Source organism: Rhinatrema bivittatum, chromosome 3 (assembly GCF_901001135.1).
Source record: "Rhinatrema bivittatum chromosome 3, aRhiBiv1.1, whole genome shotgun sequence".
NCBI classification, from domain to species: Eukaryota; Metazoa; Chordata; class Amphibia; order Gymnophiona; family Rhinatrematidae; genus Rhinatrema; species Rhinatrema bivittatum.
This window is the reverse complement of record NC_042617.1, coordinates 33,405,276-33,430,417: the sequence shown is the minus strand read 5'-3', so window position 1 is coordinate 33,430,417 and position 25,142 is coordinate 33,405,276. Positions and strand designations below refer to the sequence as shown.

The window sequence follows — 25,142 nt, the reverse complement described above, 5'->3', positions numbered from 1 at the left end:
CTTAGAGTCCTTCCTGAAGGGCTGTCTTAAGGAGAAGTCGGAAGACATTGAAGACAGCTGTTTAAGGGTCTCATGATGGTCCTTTAATTCAGCCACCATTCGTTGGATCTGTTCACCGAACAGATTATCTCAGATACATGGTAGGTTGGACAACCAGTCTTGCACTTCTGGGCGAAGGTCAGAAGACTTAAGCCAGGCCCATCGTCTTGCCGAAATAGCCCTGCAGACACTCTGGTAGAGGTGTCAAAAATGTCATAAGATATTCGAATCTCATGTTTGCCTGCCTCAAATCCTTTGTTTACAAGGGTTTGTAGCTGGTCTTGGAATTGTTCAGGTAGGGACTCTGAGAAGTCCTGTATCTGTTTAAAGATGACCCGATTATACTGGGTAATATAAAGCTGATAGGCAGCAATTCGGGAGATGAGCATGGCCCCTTGGAATACTCGTTGACCAATGTTGTCTAGGAATTTTTGTTCCTTAGCAGGTGGGGTAGATGAGTGGGGTTTTGACCTTTTTGCCTTCTTTTGTGCAGACTGTACCACAACTGAGTGGTGGTCAAGCTGGGATTTTTGAAAGCCTGGGGCTGACTGAACTAAATAAGTAGTGTCAGCCTGGAGCAATTGATCCAGGATTTTCCCAGTTCTTTTTGAGGAAATCAATAAGGACCTGACGAATGGGAATAGAGGTGATCACTTTGGGGGCATTCAGGAATTGGAGTAACTCCATCATCTGGTGCCTATCATCCTGTTCTGTTTGCAGTTGAAAAGGAACCAACTCAGACATTTCCTTTAGAAAATTTATGAATGAGAGGTCCTCTGGAGGAGAACGCTGTCTACTTTCAGTAGGAGAAGGTGGTGAAGGTAAGTCATCGGTGTCTGTTGAAGTATCATCACCCCAAGTGTCATAAGGATCAGCAGACTGTCCTTTAGGAAGTGAAGGGGGTTGGATACCGGAGGGTCCCGGTCTAGGCTCTGAAAACATCGGAGGCACTGATGATGGCATCGAAGGCACCGGTGCAGGCATCGAGAGATGACTCCATGGCACCGGCGGCTGTATTGGCACAGACAGATGAATCGGTGGCGAGGGACGTATCAGCATCGATGGCTGAGGCAAAACTCCCGATTGAGGGATGCGGAATGGTGTTTTTCCTCCCGATGAAGCTGTCATTGAGGAGGGCATCAGAGGCATTGGAGACCCGGAATCCATCGGTGGAAGGGCGGCCATCAGCGCCTCCATTCTGGATAGCAGCGGTGCTAGTGCTGCTGGAATCGGGTCGATGACAGGTTCCACAATCGGTGCTGGAGGAACCTGGAGACATTGCATCACCTTGTTGATGGCCTCCTGAACCAGCCGGTCCAGTTCTTCTCGGAGACCTGGAGCAAGCAGCCCCGGCTCTGGAACAGAAGAGGGAGGCAGAGGCATAGCCGGAGGGACCACCTTTTCAGGTGGAATTGCGACTCCCAAATCCCGATCAGGTGAGGGTTGCCTCGGTGACCCGGTCACAGGAATGGTCGGTGCCTTTCCTGGACGGGGCTTCTTCGACGGCGGCTTGGACGGTGGCAAGGTCGATGATTTTGCTCCCTCAGTGGTCTGAGTCTTACGATGTCTATGTTTCTCCCTGCGATCCCCTCAATCTTGAGGGGGAGTAGAGGGTGTCAATGGCCATGAAGACGTCTATGGCGGTCGGTCACCGGTCAGAGGACGATGCTGGCGCGAAGTCGACGGTGCCGGTTCCGACAACGTTGATGCGATGGACGGAGTCGGGGTTTGAGCACGGAAGAGGAGTTCCATCTTCTCCATTCTGGCCTTGCGACCTTTCTGTGTCATAAGGGCACATTTGGTGCAAGTCAGGACATCGTGCTCACGGCCTAAATACATTACACAGACTCCATGGGGGTCTTTCAATTGCTCTCTCAGATTATACCCATGATATCGTTTCAGATAGCACGCCTACATTGCAGCTTATCAATCCAAAGTTTTATCCAGGTTGAACCATGTTTAGCCGTTGCTACACAAAAGTATCATATTATTTGTTTATGGTGATACCACATTCCCAGTTCAGTTGATCCAAGTTATTCTTCCTTGTTCATTGTAATCGCATTCTTACATGCCTGTTAATGTTATAATGTAAACCAAACTGATTTGTAACTTTGTTACATGAACTTTGGTATATAAAAATGCTAAATAAATACATACATAAATAAATAAGAAGAGGTAGACAAGAGGTGTCAGGGAGGTTTTGTATGGTGGTTAATGACCCATAGTTTCCTTCACTTCTTTATCCTATTAGAATTTTCTTTTATATGTCACAGTAGAAAACCTTTTGAAATATATTTTCCCCAAGGTCACATACTGATATCCAGGTAGAATCACCAGACAGAGAGGCTTTGATGCTGTAATGAAATATATCACAGGCCAACTGGACTATTGACGTTTCACACTCCTCTAACTTTGACAAGTAGGGAATGAAAACACCTCATTTGCAACAAGATATATCGAACAAAAGTTTGAACGTCAGTCTTCAGGATATACCGATTGTTGGTTATGTAGATGTGAATAGCTTGCTATGGTGAAAGCAAGCTTAACATTTTGGTAAAACATCTTCGAGGAGATAAAATCTCAAATTCCTAGTCTGCTGGGACAGATGCACAAATCTTAGGGTTCTTTTAGTAGTGCTACAGAAATAAAACTAGAAGGTAGTTTTGGGCTTTGCAAGCTAATTTGACCAATTTATAGTAACGAAGGAGCTGCTGGTGATCCAATCCCAAAGTTGAACAGTACATTATATTTATGTTACTGCACAGCTGCAGTGGAACAGAAGTATTCTTACATACTCTCTGCATCCAGGAGAGGATGAAAGGGCACCTTTATCAACTTAACAGGCCGATACAGTACAGTGCACTCCGACGGAGCGCACTGTTAGCCTGCTCTTGGACGTGCGTTTTCCCTTACCCCTTATTCAGTAAGGGGAGGAAAACGCGCGTCCAACCCGCAGCACCTAATAGCGCCCTCAACATGCAAATGCATGTTGATGGCCCTATTAGGTATGCGCGCGGGATACAGAAAGTAAAATGTTCAGCCAAGCTGCATATTTTACTTTCAGAAATTAGCGCCTACCCAAAGGTAGGCGCTAATTTCTTCCGGCACCGGGAAAGTGCACAGAAAAGCAGTAAAAATTGCTTTTCTGTGCACTCTCCAACTTAATATCATGGCGATATTAAGTTGGAGGTCCCGAAGAGTAAAAAAAAGTTTAAAAAAAAAATTTGAATTTGGCCTGTGGCTGTCGGGCTGAAAACAGACGCTCAATTTTGCCGGCGTCCGGTTTCCGAGTCCGTGGCTGTCAGCGGGCTCGAGAACAGACGCCGGCAAAATTGAGCGTCGGCTGTCAAACCCACTGACAGCCGCCGCTCCGGGCTAAAAGGAGGCGCTAGGGACGCGCTAGTGTCCCTAGCACCTCCTTTTGCCCAATTCTACCGCACCACCTCATTTGCATACTGTATCGCGCGCATGGGCCACTTGCCAGTGCGCGCGCTGGGAGAGCGGGCGTTCGTCCGCTCTCCCATGTTTTTACTGAATCAGCCTGTAAGTTTCTTGAACTGGATGCACCTAAGAAATAGTGTCTTGTGGTTGCCCATTATCTGTAAATTGAAGGTGATATCTTTGGTCATCTTATCAATGAAAGAAAAAAAATCCTCAGGTGGAGAATGAGTCACAGTTGGTTCAGGATTCAGAGCATAACTCCTCTCATGCCTATTTCTTAACTATTATGATTGGAGCTGAGGAAGACAAGTCTAGGAGAAGGCAGGAACTCCATAAGGGGAACTAGCATTGACTAGAGTGTATGCTTTTCTTGAATAAAAGCTGAGATAGTCTTTTTTCCTTCAGGCATAAAGCTGTACTTAGATTGAACGGGTATTTCACTGCAAAAAATGGGTGGAGTAAATAATTCACACAAAACAGCAAAACCAAAAAGAGAATGTATGAAATAAAGTGTGACCTGTTCACTTAAGTAACAAACCAAATTATTTCAAAGAAATTTAATAACATGTAGTACATACATGTCCCCCCCTTGTCGAGGGACTGTAGTACATGTTGCATACAACACCTTTATTATTATTAAATTTCTTTGAAGTAATTTGATGTTTGTTACTTATTATTATGAAGTAAACAGCTCACACCTCTCACTGCACCATAAAGACTCCTGGTAATAAGCTATGATAGACATTTAGAAGGGGCATTTGGAATATATAAAAACTGATATGCTTTGTGAACCTCTTCTGAAGCAAAATTGAAAGTAAAAGTAAATGAAAAGTCATCAGCAAAGATAATTCCAATGGGGCCGGAGGCCTAGCTTAACTCAGTGAAACAGATTACTGTGAACAACATGGAATCTTCAGAGAAGCAAGACAGACAACATGCCTGATAAAAAAAACAAAAACATTAAGGACCAAATGTACTAAGCATTTTTTCCAGACACAAAATAAGAAAAACCTTTTAGGACATCTGATCCTAAGAAATGGAAAACAAAACAAAAAATCCCTTCGGGGAAAAAAAAAACCCCCAAACCCAACAGAAAATCTGCAATACAGCTAGTCACGTAACACTTCAGTGCCACTCCTAAAGCTCTGTGGCGACTCAAAAGGTCGTCCTGGGCACTGCCCAGATCCACCTGCACCTCTTCACACATTCTTACACATCAGCTCGGTCCCATGTGCCTCTGGTAAATACGCTGCTGCAAGCTATCCCTTAGTGATTTCTACAGACACTGGGACTCCTACACAACCCAGAAGTCACAAGGCTCTTAAATACATCTTTAGACCAAATAAGAAAACACTGGGAACAGTAATCAATACAGGACAGGCAGAGCTAACAGTTTATTAATAAAAAGTGGGAATGGTGAATGGAAAAGGATTCTATTTGCAGCCAACAGGTAAAACAAGGAATAAAAAAAAGTTAGCTGAACACTTTTTACTGTACTTATCTGCGCCTGATTAGCTTCAGAAAATATGCTGTTCACTGGTGTTAGAGCAGGGTCTCGGCAGAGATCTGCTCTCTCTATACTCCCAGCTAAAACTATAAAATGCTAGCAGTGTTGCCAACTCTAATTTGAAGACAATCGCTAGATTCAGTGTGAAAAGTCTCCAAACTGGGTAAAAATGTAGCTAAAAGTGCAATATGAATACTGAACATGGGAACAAGAGATTTTAAAATGACTGAAGGTTCTAGAAAAAAATACACTTTAAAAAATGAACACAAAATTTAAAATTTAGTAAACCAGATAAAAATATGTGAAAAATAAAAACTAATAAAAGATCCCTGATCCTGTTCACATTAAGTGGACATGCAGAGTGTAATAGTAGCAATTCTTGCCAGCAGCCTGGTTGGGGGTTATATCCAATATGGAGAATTGAGCTCACGGTACACAGATTAAGAAACCGTTTCTTAGTTTCATTTCTTTTAACGATGTTAAACTGAAGACATACTCCAACAGTGAGCATGGGAATGAGAGATTTTGAGATGATTTAAGGTTTAAAATCAAAATAATCTAGGAGAGGGCCTGCGGCATATTGCCAGGCTCCAGTACAGTCCCCTTTGAGGAGCTCTAACAGCTTAACTGTAAAAACAGGTTATCTCTTAGTACTGAACTGCTATTGCTCTCCACGACTGATATTTTTAAATGGGTCAGACAGTGGACATAGCTACATTCTTGTGTCCCTAAACATCTCCTCAGCCTCTGATACTATCGATCACTCTATTCTCCTCCACTGCCTACAGGCATATGATAAAGGAGGGACTTCTTAGCCTGGTTTTCTTCATTTTTGAACGATAAGTCTCAATTCAAAATTAGAAATCAAATTTCTCAATGGCCTTCTCTCAAGATTAGTCCCCCTCGGGGTTCTGCCATATCCTCCATGCTTTTCAACATTTATCATCTGTAATTTTTTATCTACCTAATGTGATGGTTATAAGATCTATGCAGATGACATTCAGTTTTCCATACATCTTCACTCTTCCTGACATGATACGGTTGAACATTTTCAAATCTGAATTAGCACCATAAAACCATGGCTTCATCAGAACAAATTAGCGCTCAATACCAATAAAATTGAGTTTCTTCTTATTCAAAGAGTGCATTCCATGCTTGATTATTCTTCCATCACTTGATGGGTCAACCTTTAATATCAAAGTAACAAAAGCTTGGGGTGTTTTGCTTGATCTGCATCTGACATTTCGAACACACATTGTCAGTAGTTAGGGCTGGCTTCTACATGCTTAGAGAGTCCTTTCTGGTTTAAAACAACTGCTACATGCTTCTGAGTTTTGCACAGTTATGCAGGCTTCTATTTTTCCTCTTGTTGACTATTGCAATGGGTTCTATTTGGGTCTCCCTTTCTGGTTGCTTAAATTGCATTTCTGATCAAGTTACACAGTTCAATGCACTGAAGACAAAAATCAGACTTTAGATTTTTATATTCCGCTTTTCGCACTTTTTTCAGCACTTCAAAGCGGATTACATTCAGGTATTGTAGGAATTTCCCTATCCCCAGAGGGATAATCTAAGTTTGTACCTGAAGCAATGGAGGGTAAAGAGGTACTTGAATGCTGGTCCTCCTGTTTCGTAGCTCGCTGCTCTAACCACTAAGCTACTCCAGATCCTATCCATGGCTCAATTCCCTCTTGAAATTGTATTAATCCTCAAGTCAATTAAGATCTTGCCAACGAGGTTTCCTTGATGGTTCCATCTTTAAAATCTCACTTATTTCTTATAAGGGAATCTGCATTCTCTGTTGTAGGTCCAGTTCAATTGAATTCTCTCTCTATAGAATTTAGACACTGCGATTGTTTGAAAACGTTCAGAAGCTTGAAAAAAACCTTCCTGTTTAAGAAACCTTAATACTGATTGGGGTTATGTTTATCTCCCTCATTATCACAGGATTCTTCAGTAAGCCATCTTTATGTTATTGTCTAAGTTTGTTTTATTTGAATTTTATTAATTTTTTTTGTATGTCCCCTAGGCATTTACTGTTAGGTGACTAATAAATTTTGAATAAATTTAAATGTAAATGTAAACAGCAGGCAGTACTGTACTATAAATACAAAACCAGGAGCTAAAGTCTTACTCTTACCGATTATTCTTTCCTGTGGTCTCACTCCACACAGATACTTGCATAACATTGCTGGAAATGAAGAGGCTAGCCTAGAGCCCAGCGTGCACTGATTCACTCAGGTTTCTGCTTCTCCTCCTGTACTCACTGCAGGCTCAGCCAAACTGGCTGTAAACATGTACATGGTGCTGTTTCTCATTACTTCCTTCCTTCCACTGCACTCTCCCAACCACTAGTAGCCATCATTCTTCTCACCCTAGCATTTTCTTATTGGATTAACACTCTCCTAACCTTCACATAAGTTTGATCGGTGGGAATGGCTACATCATCAGAACAGGATCCAATCCAGTTCTAATCCAATTTTATTTATAGTATGCCTTTCAAAGCAGATTAATTCAGGTACTGTATTTTCCTACCCCAGAGGGCTCACAATCCAAGTTTTTACCTGAGGCAACGGAGGATGAAGTGACTTGCGGGATTTGAACCTGGTTTCCCTGGATACAATTTCAAACCTGTCCAGAGCAATTCACCCTTATTACTACTACCTGTCACTTCTATAGCACTACTCCATGTAGACAGTGCTGTATAAAAACATATTCAAGATAGTCCCTGCTCGATAGAGCTTAGAATCTAGTCGAGAAACATACAGGGGAAAATCCCTCAGACATTTCTACTGCTGTAGGAGAAATCCACTGAAATATCTACATTAGAATGAGCACTTGCAAGTTCGTGAATAAAAACTTATACGGTTTCACTAAACTTGTGTTCACTCTCCTTCCTTCCAAGAAGGATTTGTTTGTTTGTTTCTTTCATCTATCTAAAAAAAAAAAAAATAGGTTGCCCGACCAAAGCACTGGTCTGGTCAGTCTTCCCCAAACATCTAAGTCACTGACAGACTTAGCTCACCCATGCTTAACCTGCATACACTTCCATGCTGTGTCTTCCTCACATGCACCAATACAACACAAAGCCAACTACCACCTTCTACACTACTTATGTTTGTGTTTCTTTTCTTTTTTTTTTAAACAATCAGGAGAATCTACTGCTACTGAAATTGCACTCCCTCAGAGACTTCCACAGAAAAGAAACTGGCAAGCACTTGGCACTTTCCTTTGCCTCAGTCACAGTTAAGCAGCAGAGAATAAAAGTCAAATGAGCAGAAGCAGCAGGGAAGCCAGTAGCGAGGCTGAGTCTGGACCAGTCCTCCTGGGCTCAGGGAGAAAGTGCCCCTGGGATGGAAAAGGTCTTAGGTCCCAGCAGCAAAGTTAAAAAAAACAACCCAAAAAAACTCCCTTGATTACTGCTGATAATTTGTCACTCATAGGGTGATAACATTGTGACTCCTGCCTTTTTTTTTTTTCCTGATTGTGATTTCTTTTGCCTTCCAGCAGAGAAAGAAAGCTCAGCCATAATCTCATTTGAGTCCCATATGTCTCTGAATGGAGGAGTCCGGTACTGGGGTGGATGGGGGATAGAGGATCCAGTCTGAGTCAGCCTGACACTCTAATCAGAGAAGTCACTCTGATACTTTTCTGCAGCAATTTAGCCAGAGGTCTCACTCTCTCTTCCAGACATGCTCACTAAGTGTGGAACCAGATGCATATTTCATAATGTGTGAAAATCACTAGATTTGTTTATAACTCGTTAAAAAAAAATAAATTTGCTGAATTAGCTCCTTGTCGTATTTGCAATTCAAAAGTCACTATTGGGTTAAAAAAGTCACTAGAACACAAGACAAAACAAGATCACAGTGCACATAAAACCTGTTTCATCACACAGCTCAAAACAAAGGACATCAAGACTGAATAGCAGTTGATTTGTCATAAAGGTCTGTTGCATGCATGCTCAGAAGTTTTATCTAGAAAGCTCTCTGAATATTCCACTAATACACATGATGCTGATCACATGACCCATAAATGTGCTTCTGTTAAAGATGTTTTTTAAATAAATACCAATATTCCATTTGGAAGGTACAGTTAATGTTAATCTAAACTTCTGATAAATTGCCAGTTTCTATTTAAGAATTACATAAATTAAAGTTGATTACAGATAAATATTTAAAGGATTTCTTTGTGTGTGTTCAGACGACTGTGGTTTAGATACTTAAATACCCAATTTTACATTTATGTATATGGCCTAAATCTAAAATGCTTCACAAATAATTCAGTTTATATACAATATGGGTGGATGAAGTTGCTTTGTATTCTTCTTAATTGTATCAATTTATTCTACAATTGGTAATCCATTTTGTAGACAAGTTATTTATTATAAATGTCATAGGTAAAATTGATAATCTTAATGAGAACAAGAGCTCAACTTCTTGTTTAGGACACCTATCACAAAATAAGCAAAAATACCTTTGACATGCATTTCATTCATACACATGCTATATTACACTTTAGTACATGACACTTATCAAAATGTATTTCTAATGTACAATATTTTTGCAGTATCATGTTTACATAAACTTCCAAGACTTTTTTAAAGCAATAAATCCGTTTTTGAGTGCATTCCCTGATTAGTTAATTAGTAGCAGTAACAGAAGGCCTTACCCTGCTGGCTTGGAGTTTCAGTCGGCTGAGAGGCTGCCTGCAAGACTGGCTCAGAAGCTGAGGAATCTCCCAGCACAGAGTTTAGAGAGTTCTCAACAGAAGCAGGGGAAGCTGCAGAGGGAGACGGGAGAAGGCTGGGCTGGGATGAGGGAGTTGAGGGAAGAGAGGTGTTTGGGGAAGCAGACACACATTGAGATGCAGAGAACTGGAAAGGTGGAAAAGGTGGTAATGGAGGTGGTGGTGGTGGTGGGGCAGAGGTAGCAGGTGAAGGAATTGAGTAAGCTGTAATATCAGGAAGCCCATTGGGTGCAGTGGATGACAGGGCTATTTGAGACAACTGGCAAGCTGCAGAAACTGGGAGGACAGGTCGTGGGCCTGTAGCTTTGCCAGGAGGGCTACTAATCATTACTGGAGGAGATGGAGGAAGGGGTGCAAAACTAGGTGCTGACCAAGAAATGGGTTTTGTAGGTGGAGGGGGAGGTGGAGGTAGAGGTGGAGGGGCAACATTCACAGGAGAAGAGGGACGAGATGTTTTGTTTACAGAACGAGGAACTGTTGCATAATGGGGAAGAACAGGATGGAAAGCAGAGCCTAAAGATGTAGCAAAACGTGATGCAGAATGCCGCAGTGGAGGTGTTGGAGGAGTTGAATTAATAGGTGCAGGGGTCACTGTGGCATAGTCAGGAGTGGAATCTGTACAGAGGGAGGATACTGGGGTTGAAATGACTTTAGCATAAGATGGAGGAGGTACTGAAGGAGGTTGGCAGCTAGAGTAATCTGAAAGTGAAGTGCTATACAATGAATTGTCAAAAGATGCAGCTGGACAGAAGATGGAAAGCAGCAACACAGGCAGGACAAAAAAGGAGAGAGAAAAAAGGGAGCTAATAAAGCAACAAAACCAGCATTCAAACAGAATGTATAAATGAAGACTATAGTTAGTACCAGAGGATTAGGAACAAATAAATGAAAATATTGTTAGGAAAGTCTTTAGATATATATTATCAAAAACTGTTCTTGGATATGACCAATCATGCAATACAATACCTTCCTTCCATGCTGTAAATTTACATATTGAAAACCATAAGCTCTGTGGAGCATGTCTGGACTGTCAGGTCAGATTATTAATTTATCTTTGAACTATTATTCTACCCTTGACTATACATGAAACACCTTAATTATAACTGTCAATATGAGAAGACTACTAAAGGTTAAAAACCCAGACCACCACATTAAAAAACACAGAGTGGCAGTTGCTATTACCCTTAACAGAAGGCTTCGGGCTAGCCTGCACAAAGTGACAATTGCTATTACCCTAAAAATCTTGCTAGGCAGACTAAATGAACCATTTTGGTCTTCATCTGCCATTGTTCATTATGTTACTAAGAGGGAAGGGGAGGAATGGAATGTACGAAACAAGGCAGCATACTTTATATTTAAAAGAAATATATGGGTTGGTATTTGTATAGGCTGAATTTTTTTTTAAACTGACATGATTGGGTTGCAGCTATACATATATTTTTAAGGCTCTTTGAAAATTGCTGTATCTATACAGTAGCATTTGCCAAATAGAAGTAAATAAAGCCAAACAGCAATACACAGAATATTTTTCATAATTTAGTTTGCATTTGAAAAAATAGACCTTTATTACAATTTAACATTTCATTTTGAATGAGAAAACTGAGAAATTGCTACTTACCTGATAATTTCCTTTTCCTTAGACCAGACATTAATTCAGGACCAGTGGGTTATGCACCTCTACCAGCAGATGGAGACGGAGCAAACTGATGTCACAGTGTATATACTCCTGCAGTGACATCAGCCTATTATTCTCTTCAAAAGCCAACTGTAGACAGACTAACCAGAAATGTGATTAACAGATAACCATTTCAGTACACAGCCAACAAGAAACACTGAGCTCAGACAAAGAATGCATTAATACTAGCTTAGAGACTGGAGTAACACCAGTAACTTCTGGAACATGTAGCCACACCGGAGGACTGTAACAATCATTCGGCAGCCAAGGGCGGGAAGCTGAATTCATCTGTCTGGTGTAAGGAAAAAGGAAATTTATCCGGTAAGTAGTAATTTCTCATTTCCTAGTGCCCAGACAGATGAATTTAGGACCAGTGGGGATGTACCCAAGCTACTCCCAAATAGGGCGGTGGCCTGCCCGCAGTCTTGTCAAAGCCACATATGTAAAGGCTGCGTCCTCCAGACAATAATACCTGGAAAATGTGTGTAAGGAGGACCATGTCATAGCTTGGCAAATGTCGACAGGAGACAACAATCTAGCTTCCGCCCATGACATTGCCTGAGCCCTATCCCGACTAGGTAGTGGCTTTTCAGCACCCACATACGCAGCCATGACTTCCTCCTTAATCCAGTGAGCTATTGTAATCCGTGAAGCCAGCTTGCCCTGTTTATCTCTACTGAGAAGGACAAACAGACTATCCATCTTACGGAAAGGTTTAGAAACCTCCAGATACCTCTCGACATGTCTCTTGACATCCAAGGATTGCAACAGGTGATATTCCTCCGCATTTCTTTCCCTATCCAGAAACAGCATGGACATGGACTGATTCAAGTGAAAATCTGAGACCACTTTTGGCAAAAAGGAAGGAACAGTACGCAGCTCTATCGCCCCTGGAATCACTTGAAGGAATGGTTCCCAACAAGACTAGGCCTGCAGTTCAGATGTTCAACATGCAGAATAAATCGCCACAAGAAACACTGTTTTCAAGGTCAGTACCCGCAAGGAAAGGCTACACATCGATCAAAAGATAGGGCCCACCAAGAAATCCAAGACCAGATTAAGACTCCACAAGGGTACCGGTAACCGCAAGGAAGGACGAAGATAGTTCATTCCTTTCAAGAAACGGGCCACATCTGGATGAGCCGATAAAGATTCACCATTTACCTGACCCCTGAATCAGGCAAGAGCCTCTACCTGTACCTTCAAGGAATTAAAGGCCAACCCTTTATTCAATCCATCCTGCAAAAATTCCAAAATGAGCGGGATCTTATCTGAATGAGGAAGCACCCCATAATCTTCACACCAAGCCTCAAACACTTGCCAAACCAGCACATAGGCTAAGAAAATGGAGAAGTTTCTTGCTCGTACCAAGGCGGCAATCAACTCAGCAGAATATTCCACACTTCAGCAAGCGAGCCCTCTCAAGGGCTATACCATAAGACAAAATAGAGTTGGATCTTCATGAAGAAAAGGTCCTTGCTGCAACAGATTCCTGCGCGATGGAAGCTGGAGGGGGGAGTCTACACCAAGAACCATCGCAGATCTGGATACCATAGTTTCCTGGGCCAATCTGGCGCCACCAAAAGCACAATCCCTCTGTGATCCTCAGCCCTCCGAACTATTCTGCCCAACATGGACCACGGGGGAAAGGCATACAGCAGCTTGTCCTCCAGCTAGTCCTGCACGAGTATATCGATACCCAAGTACTTCGGATCTCTCCTGCAACTGAAGAATCGAGAAACCTTCACATTGCAAGAAGTCGCTAGCAGGTCTAGAAATGGACGGGCCCAGTGATCCACTATCAGCTGAAATGCGTCAGACAATACTCATTCTCCTGGGTCCAGACTCTCCTTGCTTAGAAAATCTGCTCTTACGTGGTCTTTTCCTGCAATGTGCGATGCCAAAATCTCTTGAAGATGTACTTTTGCCCACTGCAAAAGTTGGTCTATCTCCAGTGCCACTTGCTGGCTTTTTGTTCCTCCCTGTCGATTGATGTAAGCCACCGTTACATTGTCCAACATTATCTGGACCGCTCGACACTGCAACCTACCACTGAACTACAAGCATGCCATCCATGGATGTGTCGGTGTCAACATCTTTCCATGTGTCAGAAAAGGTCTCATGTCGAGATCCTGAAGGAGGGAAGAAAATTGGTACAGGATGGGTTGGCACCGATGGATCCTTCGATGGCCTCAGAAGATGCGGTGGCACCAGAGGCATCGATGGAAAACAAGGGCCTCTCGGTCCCGATAGCCCTGATGGACCAGGCATCTGTGACAGAGGACTGGACTCCATACCTTCGTCATCTGAGGACCCTGGAATGGGAATCGGGGATTTCAGAGGCTTTGCAGGTTGCTTTGGCATCGGTGGCCCGGGATGTTTAGGAAGGGCACCGATGAGTGTATCCAGCCTGGTTAGCAACAGTGCAAATATCGATGGCTCTGGTGTCTGTGCCAGTATGGGGGCAGGCATCCATGGCTGTAGCTCTCAGAGAATCGAGCACTGCCTGGCAGATGAAGCTGTCCAGTTCCTCCCTGAAAGCTGTTGTAGATATTGCAGCTACAGGGGGTGGCAGGCTAGGTACTACTGGCACCTCCACAGGGACTTGTGGGGGCTCAGTACGTGGCACCGATATCGGTGGGGATCACCTTGGTTTTTCGGGTGGAGAGGGTGTTAAAGGCTCCTCTACCCGTGTCTTCTTCGCAAGCCGCTTGATAGCCAAAGCCAATGTGGGGGTCGGTGCCGGCACCGGGAGTCAACTTGCGTCTGTGCTTGCCTCTGTGCTCAGTCCGGTCGGTCCAGCACAGAGGTAGATGATGTGGATGCCTTAGACTGAGTCAGTGATGGATGGTCACCGCTGCCCTGGTGCTCCTGGCAAGGTTTTATGACTAAGTTTTTCAATGGTTGTGCCGGTGTCGATTGGGTGGATGTCGATGGAGTCAACTTGATTTTGAATAGAGTCTCCATGTTGTCGAGGCGAGCCTGCCTACCCTTCAGGGTAGTTGTACCCATCTGGGCACAACTTGGGCAGTTAGACACGTCGTGTGATGAGCCGAGGCACAGCACACAAGCATCACGTGGGTCAGTAACAGACATAGTTCGTGGGCACTCAACATTTTTGGAAACCTGTTGCCATAATGGCAGAGGTTAAGGCCCAATAACAGTCGATGGCCTGTGGACACCGAAAAAGGTGGGAGCGGGAATTGACCAGGAATAGTGAACTTATTCACCAAACGATGGAAAAACACTATCACGATGGGAGACCCCTATGAGGGAATGTTTTTTGAAGTAATATTAATTTTTTCCGTGAGGAAATTACATGAGAAATTCTCACAGAACTCCTAACTGCGAGGCAAACTGCAGCGTGGGAAAAAAAAAAAAAAAAGAGAGTCTGAAGGGAGACCTCTGTGGCTGCATGCTGGGCATGCTCAGTGTGCCAGTCAAAAGTTCTAGAAACTTTGACAAAAATTTTTCCGTGATAGGGCCTCCGTCCAGTGACATCACCCACATGTGAGGACTACCACCCTGCTTGTCCTGGGAGAAAATAACTGCATTGACAATCTAGGCCTGATGTGCTGGCTGCATAAATGGTGCCGAGAATTTGTGCATCAAAGGTGCTGTGCCTTGTGTCAATGGCACCAGCTGCATCAATGGGATGGAACCTGGCTTTGTTGGCACCAAGTTTTTATGTGTTGACACATCCCATGGGGCCTGTGAAGGTCAAACATTTGCTCATGCACTTTGCTCAACCCTGGCAGAGCTTTGCTCAAGGAGCTCCTGGTCAACTCAGCATAGAGGGCGCTGAAAGGTGGCCCTGATCCATAAGGAGGAATGACTAGCTTTTTACTAACCTAAAAAGTTCACCATCTTCCAGGCCCTGTTCCTCTGGGACCTTGGTGACATCTGGCTATAATTTTAACAATTAGGTATGTCATGGTCTGGCCCCAAACACTGATGATAAATAATGTGGCCATTAATTATGGCTATCTTCTGGCGACATATGCAATCTTTGAAGCCGCTGGGTGTAGCCTGACCTGCTAACCTTTTTTTTTTTTTTTAATATATAGCACATTAAAGTGATGTTGAGGGGTTTCTAAGGCAGTGAGGCACTCGAGAGTTAAGATTAAAAAAAAAAATCTAAGAGTTACAAAACAAAACAAAAAGTGGTGGGTAGACATCCATGCAGGAGCTTGGACAAAAATGATTGAGGGGAACATGAGGCAATTCCCACACATGCTCTGCGAGCTAGGAGAGAAGGGTCTGTTTGGTATCATTGAATGACTTCACTCCATGTGTCATGGCTAATTCATCCCTACTTGTTGATGGAGAATCTTGCATATAAAATATTGATAATGCCATAGTCCTGACTTAAGGTATACTTAGTTGTGTGCACATTTGCGTGTATACATACTTTACTTCTAATTTTAAAAGTTTAGGCCTAGATTTATCAAACTGTACTAAATATCACTTGTGATAGGAAAAAAAAAAAAAAGAGCAAGAGAGCAAGTGAGAGAGTACGAGAGAGAGCGAGACTGACTATCTACAAGGCCCTTGTAGTGGTTAGCTATTTATGCTACTATAGGAGGCCCACCTAGTAACTCAAGGTGAGGTTTAAGTAGTAGTGTAGGGCTTAGGGCCCACTTTTACATGCAGAGTGAGACGTACAACAGAACAGTGTACTCTTGTGAAGATTTTATGTCCTTTGGAGTGAGGAAACACACAATAACATTTGTACAATGTTCTCTCAACCTTGCTTGATGGACTCTCTACTTGGGTAACATCAAGCAAGGTTGAAAGAACATTGTACAAATCTCATCTTTGTGTGAGTTTCCTCACTCCAAAGGACATCACATCTTCACAAGAGTGCACTGTTCTGTTTGTATGTCTCTCTGCATGTAAAAGTAGCACTTTCGCCCTGCACTACTACCTAAACCTCACCTCGAGTTACTAGATGGGCCTCCTTTAGTAGCATAAATAGCTTACTATGGTGCCACCTCCAGAGGCTCTCTCTCTCCCCCCTCCCCTCAGGCCCTTCCCCAGCCTAAAAATGCCCAAAACGGAATTTGCGAAAAAAAAAATAAATCACAAATTGTGTTATGGCCATATCGCATGACATCGCACTGCTTAAAGCAATTGAAAAAGGTGTAGTTATTTTCGGCATTAAAACTGTGCGATATTATGAGATATGGCTTCACAAAGTGCAAAGCCAGCCCACTTTTACAGAATTCCCGCCCCCGACTCCTCCCCAATCCCTCCCCTTTTAAAAATTTGTATTGCTCCATGCGTTATGGTGCTTTTCGTATGTGTTAAGGTTTTTCACATGTGAAAATGCCTTAATGCATGCGAAAATGCTATAACATGATTTGATAAATTACCCCGTTAATGTACAAAAAATGTGCGCGCAAAACGAGTGAAACTGTGCACAAATTAGCATATATTCATGCAAATCCCATGTTAAGCATTAGCTATTACTTCCCAACACAGAGGTTTAATTCATGCTTTCTTAATGCTGAAAATGAAATTCTTGGTCAGAGGTGGAATAAAGATTCTATGAGTAGTGTTAGTCTATGGAGCTGAACCTGGAATTTGTGTTGTGTGGGTCCTGTACTCTGATTTATGTGCATATCATATGATTTGTGCTTAAATATTTTCTGTACAAAGCTTTTATGCATATAAATAGCATTTTATGTGCAGAGCACGTTTTGTGGGTATAACCTTTAGAAGCACAACTCATGCGCACAAATCTTTTTTTACGTGCAAAAAGACACAAACCATGTTGTGTGCACTAAGCAAATTTTTGTGTTCGTGTGCCCTTAAAACTCCTGATGCATTATCACTTTTTTTTTTTTACTCATCTTATTATATCAGGGCCTATGGTAGTCAAATGGGTACTGGACTATATATAATGTATTAAAATTTTGCATGCTTGTTTTCAGGTGAAGTTCACTGTAGATTGTGTTTAAGAATGTCTTTAATCAATTACTTTTGTTTACTATAATGTTTAGATTACTTACCTGGTAATCTTCTTTTCCTTAGTGTAGACAGATGGACTCAGTACAAATGGGATAGTATCCGCGTGCTAGCAGTTGGAGACGGATCTGACGTCAGTACGGGGGCGTATATAGCCCCACAGGAAGCGCAGCGACTCAGTAATCTTCCTTGCAAAAGCTGTTATGGATGTGTGTACTGACGCTCAGTGAAAAGTGAAAAGTGAAAACAGGATTCCCCTGACTGATTGACAGTGGCTGGAGACCGCCAGCATTCCCAACCGGAAAGCGGTGACACCTGGTAGAGTGCACGCTCTCATGTAAACAAAGGCATGGCTTACCTGGAATCGGTGAAACTCATGCACACAGGCAGCGGGGCGGGATGCTGAGTCCATCTGTCTACACTAAGGAAAAGAAGATTACCAGGTAAGTAATCTAAACATTTCCTGGCATGTAGCCAGATGGACTCAGTACGAATGGGATGTACAAAAGCTTTACCTCCCACCTGGGCGGGAGGCTGCCTGAGGACCATGCAAAACCGCCCTCGCAAAAGCTGAGTCCTCCCTGGCCTGGACGTCCAGACGGTAGAACCTGGAAAAGGTATGAAGGGAGGACCACGTCGCTGCTTTACAGATGTCTGCCGGAGACAGCATCCGTGATTCAGCCCAAGATGCCGCTTAGGCCCTGGTAGAATGAGCCTTGACCTGTAGAGGCGGAGCCTTCCCAGCCTCCACATAGGCGGCTCGAACGACTTCTTTAATCCAGCGGGCGATGGTGGGCCGCGAGGCCGCTTCACCTTGCTTCTTCCCGCTGTACAGGACGAACAGATGGTCCGTCTTTCGTAGGTCTTGGGTAAGTTCCAGATACCTGGGCAGCACTCTGCCAATGTCGAGATGGCGTAACAAACGACCTTCTTCAGATTTCTGCAAACCCGCCGTGGTAGGCAAGGATATGGTTTGATTAAGATGAAACTGTGAAACCACCTTAGGCAGAAAGGAGGGAACCGTACGAAGGTGGATAGCCTCTGGAGTGATCCGAAGAAAGGGATCACGGCAGGACAGCGCCTGAAACTCGGAGATGCGGCGTGCGGAACACACCGCCAGCAAGAATACCATCTTCAAAGTGAGATAACGCAGAGACAGGCCCCGAAGGGGTCGGAAGGTGGATCCGGCGAGGAAATCTAAAACGAGGTTGAGGTTCCACAAAGGCACAGGCCACTTCAGTGGCGGACGAATATGCTTGACTCCCAGCAGGAAGCGAGAAACATCTGGGTGCCTGGCGATGGTCTTGCCATCCCTCCTGGGACCATAGCAAGACAGCGCAGCCACCTGAACCTTGATGGAGCTGAGGGACACAGACCCTTCTGAAGGCCATCCTGCAGGAAATCCAACACAATAGGAATTGTGGTCGCATGAGGATTGGTGCCATGAGTGTCGCACCATGCTTCAAATACTCTCCAGATCCGGATGTATGTGAGGGATGTGGAAAACTTGCGAGCCCGGAGGAGGGTAGCGATCACGGGCTCCGAGTAACCCTTCTTCTTCAATCCAGCCCTCTTAAGGGCCAGACCGTAAGAGAGAATTGAGCCGGATCCTCGTGTAGAATGGGACCTTGACATAGAAGGCCCTGGAGAGGAGGCAGGGGAAGAGGTTCCCCTGCCAGTAGTCTTCTCATGTCCGCATACCAGGGTCTTCTTGGCCAGTCTGGTGCCACTAGAAGAACTAGGCCCCGGTGTGTCTGAATCTTGTGGATGAGGGCGCCCAGCAGAGGCCACGGAGGAAAGGCGTATAAGAGAGTCCCGGGAGGCCACGGCTGTACCAGGGCATCGATGCCCTGCGAGAACGGGTCGCGCCGGCGGCTGAAGTATCTGGGTACTTGAGCATTGGACTTGTCCGCCAGTAAATCCATGGCCGGAATCCCCCAATGATCGACAATCATCTGGAAAGCTGTGGGGGACAGCTGCCACTCTCCTGGATTCAGGCTTTCTCTGCTGAGGAAGTCGGCTGTGGTATTGTCCTTCCCAGCAATGTGGACGGTGGAGATGTCTTGCAGATTCGCCTCCGCCCAAACCATCAGTGGGGCGACCTCCAGAGATACCTGTCGGCTTCTGGTTCCGCCCTGCCGGTTGATGTAGGCCACCGTGGTGGCGTTGTCGGACATCACCCTGACCGCTCTGTGTCGTAGTCTGTGAGCGAATCAAAGGCATGCCAAGCGGACTGCTCGGGCCTCCAGGCGATTGATGTTCCACGTTGACTCCTCTCTGCTCCATCGCCCTTGCGCGGTGAGTTCTTCGCAATGTGCGCCCCAGCCGCTCAGGCTGGCATCCGTGGTGAGCAAGGTCCACGTGGGCGAGGACATCTTCGACCCCCTGCTCAGGTGGTTGGACTGCAACCACCACCGCAGCTGGGTCCGAACTCTGGCCGGTAGAGGAAGGTGCGTGGAATAGTCCCGTCGACGGGGGCTCCAGTGAGATAGCAGGGAATGCTGTAGAGGTCTCATATGGGCCCGCGCCCAAGGCACTACTTCCAGGGTGGATGCCATGAGACCCAGAACCTGCAGATAATCCCAGGCTACGGGCCGACTGGCTCTCATCAGATACTGGAGACGTTGCCGAAGCTTCAACTGTCTCTTGGTCGTAAGACTGACCGTGTCCGCCCGGGTGTCGAACTGTACTCCCAGATACTCTATGGACTGGGAAGGCTGCAGACAGCTCTTGCCGAGATTGACCACCCAGCCCAAACTTTCCAGGAGGGCGATCACTCTGTCGGTAGTCCGCAGGCTCTCCACTTGTGACTTCGCCCTGATCAGCCAGTCGTCTAGGTAGGGATGAACGAGAATCCCTTCCCGCCTGAGCGCCGCCGCTACCACTACCACCACCTTGGTGAAAATCCGTGGCGACGTTGCCAACCCGAAGGGCAGAACCCGAAACTGGAAGTGGCGGCCCAGGACCTTGAAGCGTAGGTAGCGCTGATGATCCGGATGGATCGGGATATGCAAGTATGCTTCTGACAGGTCCAATGCCGTGAGGAATTCCCCTGGCTGGACGGCGGCCTTGACGGAGCGTAGAGTTTCCATGCGAAACCGCGGGACGCGCAAGTATTGATTGACGGACTTGAGGTCCAGAACAGGCCGAAAGGTACCCCCCTTTCTTGGGTACCATGAAATAGATGGAATAATGACCAGAATTCACTTCCCAGGCAGGTACTGGGATGATGATTTCAAGGACAAGAGCCTCGCCGGTGTGGCTTCCAATGCCGCCTTCTTGTGCGTGGGACAGGAAGATTCCACAAACTTGTCCGGGGGGAGATGATGAAAGTCCAGGTAATATCCCTCCCGGATCACGGCGAGGACCCACTGGTCTGACGTAATCTCGACCCATCTGGGGTAGAAGAGGGCCAACCTGCCCCCTATGGCTTTGTCCCCCAGATGAGTCGGCGCATCCTCATTGGGAGGCGCGGCCAGGACCCGAGCCCGGGCCCGCTCCCCTTCGACGCTGCTTGGCCCGAAAGGACTGATTCCTGGCCGGAGGACGCGGCGCCTGGTAGCGACCCCTGTAAGGAAGAAAACGCTGTGAACCCCTGCCCCTGGAGGGCCTTGGAAAGGCGCGCTGGCTCCTTCGGAACCGATCTTCCGGCAATCTGGGCACTGGAGAGGTGCCCCATGCACTGGCCAGCTTGTCAAGGTCGCTGCCAAAAAGAAAGGAGCCTTTAAAGGGCAATCTAGTGAGGCGTGTTTTGGAAGGCGCATCCGCTGACCATTTACGGATCCAGAGCTGCCTCCTGGCGGCCACGGAGGATGAAATCCCTTTAGCTGTTGTGCGGACCAAGTCTTATAAGTCACTCCAAGTACTTGAAACATCAGGCCAAAGGGATATGTCCAGCGATACTTTATATTCTTAGCTCTCAAAGTGAGCGTAGCTTCCCGCAGATCATATCTTTTTTTTAGGGTGACTGGAGCAAGGTCCTGGTAAATGACGATATGATGATTGTTCCACGTTATTTCCTTCTGGGAGCGTGAAATATTGAGGATCTGTTCCTTCAGCGTGTAATTATGGAGGCAAATTACAATGTCTCTTGGTCTTTGGTCCCGGCGAGGGCCTAGCGCTCTGTGGGCACGTTCCAGACGCACGTTAGGTGCTGCAGGCTGTGGATCATCCAAGGTCTCCCGACCCAATGAGAGCACATGTTGGCAAATTTGTAGGGCCACTGCCATGGCATCAGAGTATTCTGGGCTATCCGGCACCCTGCGGAAGCGAAGATTATTCCGTCTACTCCGGTTTTCCAGGTCTTCCAGTTTCTCCTGAAGGGCTATAATTTCGGAATGTTGTTGCAATGACTGAGTCTGCAACTGATTTAAAGCATCCCCCTGCGAGTCCACCCGGGTTTCTACCTCATCCACCCGGTTTCCCAATGCTGCCAAGTCCTCTTTAAGGTCTGCAATGGAGGCCATGATGTCCAATTTGTGCTGCTTAAGATCCCCCCTCATGTCCATGAACCACTGACGAAGCTCAGCTCGGATAATAGATGCCTCTGCCAGAGCAGCAGGCAGATCCGCGGCAGAGCCAATGAAAGCTGCTGAATCAGCTTCATCTCCCGCGGTGAGCCCTGCTGCATCGCCGCCATCTTGTTCAGCTTCGGGGGTCAGCTTGCTGTAGGAGAAATGCCGGAGGTCGGCGGGTTTCCTTTTGGTAGACATCGAAAAAATAGCGTTTCCACTGCAGAGTGGCAGCTGTATATTTAAGAATTCCGGAATTTTTCACCAGTTTTTGATGGGTTTTGGGCGGTTGGGGGAGTGGAGCCCTCCGGCTACACGTCCGTTCGCATCGAATGCTAAACCACGCCCCCCCGTCCGTTCGCATCGAATGCTAAACCACGCCCCCCGTGCGGACCAAGTCTGAAGCCGCATCTGTAAGAAAGGAAAGAGCGGGTTCCATGTCCGCCGCTGGAGCGTTGTTCCGAACCTGTGACAAACAGGAACGCGTCACCACCGTGCAGCAGGTGGCATCCGCAAGGATAAAGCTGCCACCTCAAAGGTCTGTCGCAGAATGGCGTCCAGTCGCCGGTCATGAGGCTCCCTGAGGGCTGTCCCCCCTTCTACGGGAATGGTAGTGCGCTTGACCACAGCACTAATCAAGGCGTCCACCTGAGGGCACGCCAGCAGCTCCTGTATCGCCGGTGCCAATGGGTACATGCCCCTTAGCGCCCGACCCCCTTTGAAGGCAGCCGCTGGTGCCGCCCATTCCAAATCGATCAGTTGTTGCGCCGCATGTAAGAAAGGAAAATGGCGGGCTGTAGGACGAAGACCTTCCAGCAGGGGGTTCTGCGCCGGGGGCACCACAGCACTGGGACCTGTAATATCCAATTCCGCCAGGCACCGAGACACCAGGTCGGAGAGATCCTCCTTAGGGAAGAACCGCCTCATGGTTCTATATGGCTTAGTCCCTGGAGGAAGGTCCCCTTCGTCCGGGAGCTCGGATTCGTCCGGCGAGACCTCCTGGTCCGACTGATCCGGACTGTCCAGGGGCAGGAAGTCCCGCTCGCGATACGGGCGTGATGGCCCAGGAACCGGATCTGCAGGAACCGCCACCGCAGCAGCAGGCGCAGTCACCGCAGAAATGACAGGAACAGCCTGAACCGCCTGGCCAGCCGTTTGCATCTGTACAAAAGCATGAATTCCCTTAAAGAGATCCACCCAGGAAATGGAAGCAGCCTCAAAGCGCCGGGGTACAAGCTCCCCCGGGATTCCTGATTGGTCGAGACTGCCCCCTAACTCCGGGGTAGCCCCTGGGAAACTGTCCACAAACCGCGGCTGGTCCAGACCCGAGGGTCGCACGGCCTCCTCACATTGGGCACAAAGCGAGTCTGGCTCATCACTGCGCGTGGCCCGAAGCTGGCATGCAGAGCAGAGGCCAAGGGCTGCAATGCCCGAGGTAGGGGGTGCCGGTGCCGCAGACTCCGCTGCGTCCCGCTCCATCGGGTGATAGGCGCTCAAGAAGAAAAAGCGGCAGCAAGCGGCGCGTAATACAACAGGCGCTCAATAATAATATGCGGCAGCAAAAGGTGCTTAATACAACAGGCGCTCAATAATAATATGCGGCAGCAAAAGGCGCAATACAATAGGCGCTCAACAATAATATGCGGTAGCAAAAGGCACTTAATATAACAGGCGCTCAATAAGAATATGCGGCAGCAAAAGGCGCTTAATACAATAGGCGCCCAACAATAATATGTGGCAGCAAAAAGCGCTTAATACAATAGGCGCTCAACAAGAATATGCGGCAGCAAAAGCACTCAGAAAGGCCGCAGTCACAGGCGGTCAGCAGTATACGCTCAATATGCATGGAATAGGCATTCAGCAATAGGCGGTCAATAGTATACGGTCAATATGCATTAAATAGGCATTCAGCAATAGGCAGTCAGCAGTATACGTTCACTATGCATTAAATAGGCATTCAGCAATAGGCAGTCAGCAGTATACATTCACTATGCATTAAATAGGCATTCAGCAATAGGCGGTCAGCAGTATACGCTCAATCCGCATTCTGTAGGCTGGCAGCAAGAGGCGGTCAGCAGTATACGCACAGTATGCAGGAAATAGGCATTCAGCAATAGGCGGTCAGCAGTATACCCTCAATCCGCATTCAATAGGCTGGCAGCAATAGGCGGTCAGCAGGATACGCACAGTATGCATTAAATAGGCATTCAGCAATAGGCGGCTAGCGATATACGCTCAGTGGCATGCAATAGGCCCACAATAAGCCAGAACCCAAAAGGAGGAAGAAAAGCCGCGCCTATTACGGGCGCGGAGTACCTGAACAGGCCCAAGATGGCGTCCTCCACGGTGTGCCACGCCGCCGATCCTCTGTGCTTCGGAGACCCGTAGGAAGGGCGTACAGCTTACCAGCGTCGGCACTCCTCGGCTGGAACACAAGCGGTCTCCGGCTGCGGGGGAAGGGAACACCTCGCCACCGCAATTGAGGATATGCACCCGCTACCTCGTCCACGCCGGGACCGAGGGCCTCGTAGGCTACACCCGAACGTCGTCCGGGGGCTATGTCACTGCCGCGGCTCGGCAGGACCGAGGACTTTCCCACCGGGGGAGCACGGCAATCACCCCGGGAGCTCGCTGGGGGAGGAACCAGAGGGTATCTACCGCAGGAGCGCGGGGCTCTAAGCGTAAATAAGCAGGAAACAATGAAAGAGAATCTGAAATGAGAAAAAAAGAGAAAGAAATCAAAGTAGTCTTAGAAAGCACGCTCAACTAGCGTGCAGGCACTCCAAACTGCTTTGGAGACGGAAATTACTGAGTCGCTGCGCTTCCTGTGGGGCTATATACGCCCCCGTACTGACGTCAGATCCGTCTCCAACTGCTAGCACACGGATACTATCCCATTCGTACTGAGTCCATCTGGCTACATGCCAGGAAATCATCAATTAGGTACCAGACTAATAAACAATTGAGAAAGATCAATCAGTAGTGCATTTCAACTGAAAAACATGTGAGCAGTTTTTGATAGCTTTTAAAATATATAATATATTATAATTGAATGTTGGGTTCTATATTAGGTGCTACAACCCAAGAAAGAGATCTAGGTGTCATAGTGGATAACACATTGAAATCGTCGGTACAGTGTGCTGCGGCAGTCAAAAAAGCAAACAGAATGTTGGGAATTATTAGAAAGGGAATGGTGAATAAAACGGAAAATGTCATAATGCCTCTGTATCGCTCCATGGTGAGACCGCAC

General features: G+C 46.3%; 1 protein-coding gene across 7 annotated transcripts in view; it reads right to left on the bottom strand.

The window, feature by feature from the left end:
- Positions 1–25,142, bottom strand: part of ENAH (ENAH actin regulator) — a 432,953-nt gene that overhangs the window by 122,918 nt on the left and 284,893 nt on the right. For 5 of the 7 annotated variants that reach the window (XM_029593080.1, XM_029593081.1, XM_029593082.1 and 2 more), the window contains one exon: positions 9,659–10,477. The exons of the other annotated variants lie outside the window; for them this stretch is intronic. In XM_029593080.1, the coding sequence (XP_029448940.1) occupies positions 9,659–10,477 (819 nt within the window). The remainder of the gene's footprint in view (positions 1–9,658; positions 10,478–25,142) is intronic. 7 annotated transcript variants of the gene reach the window in all.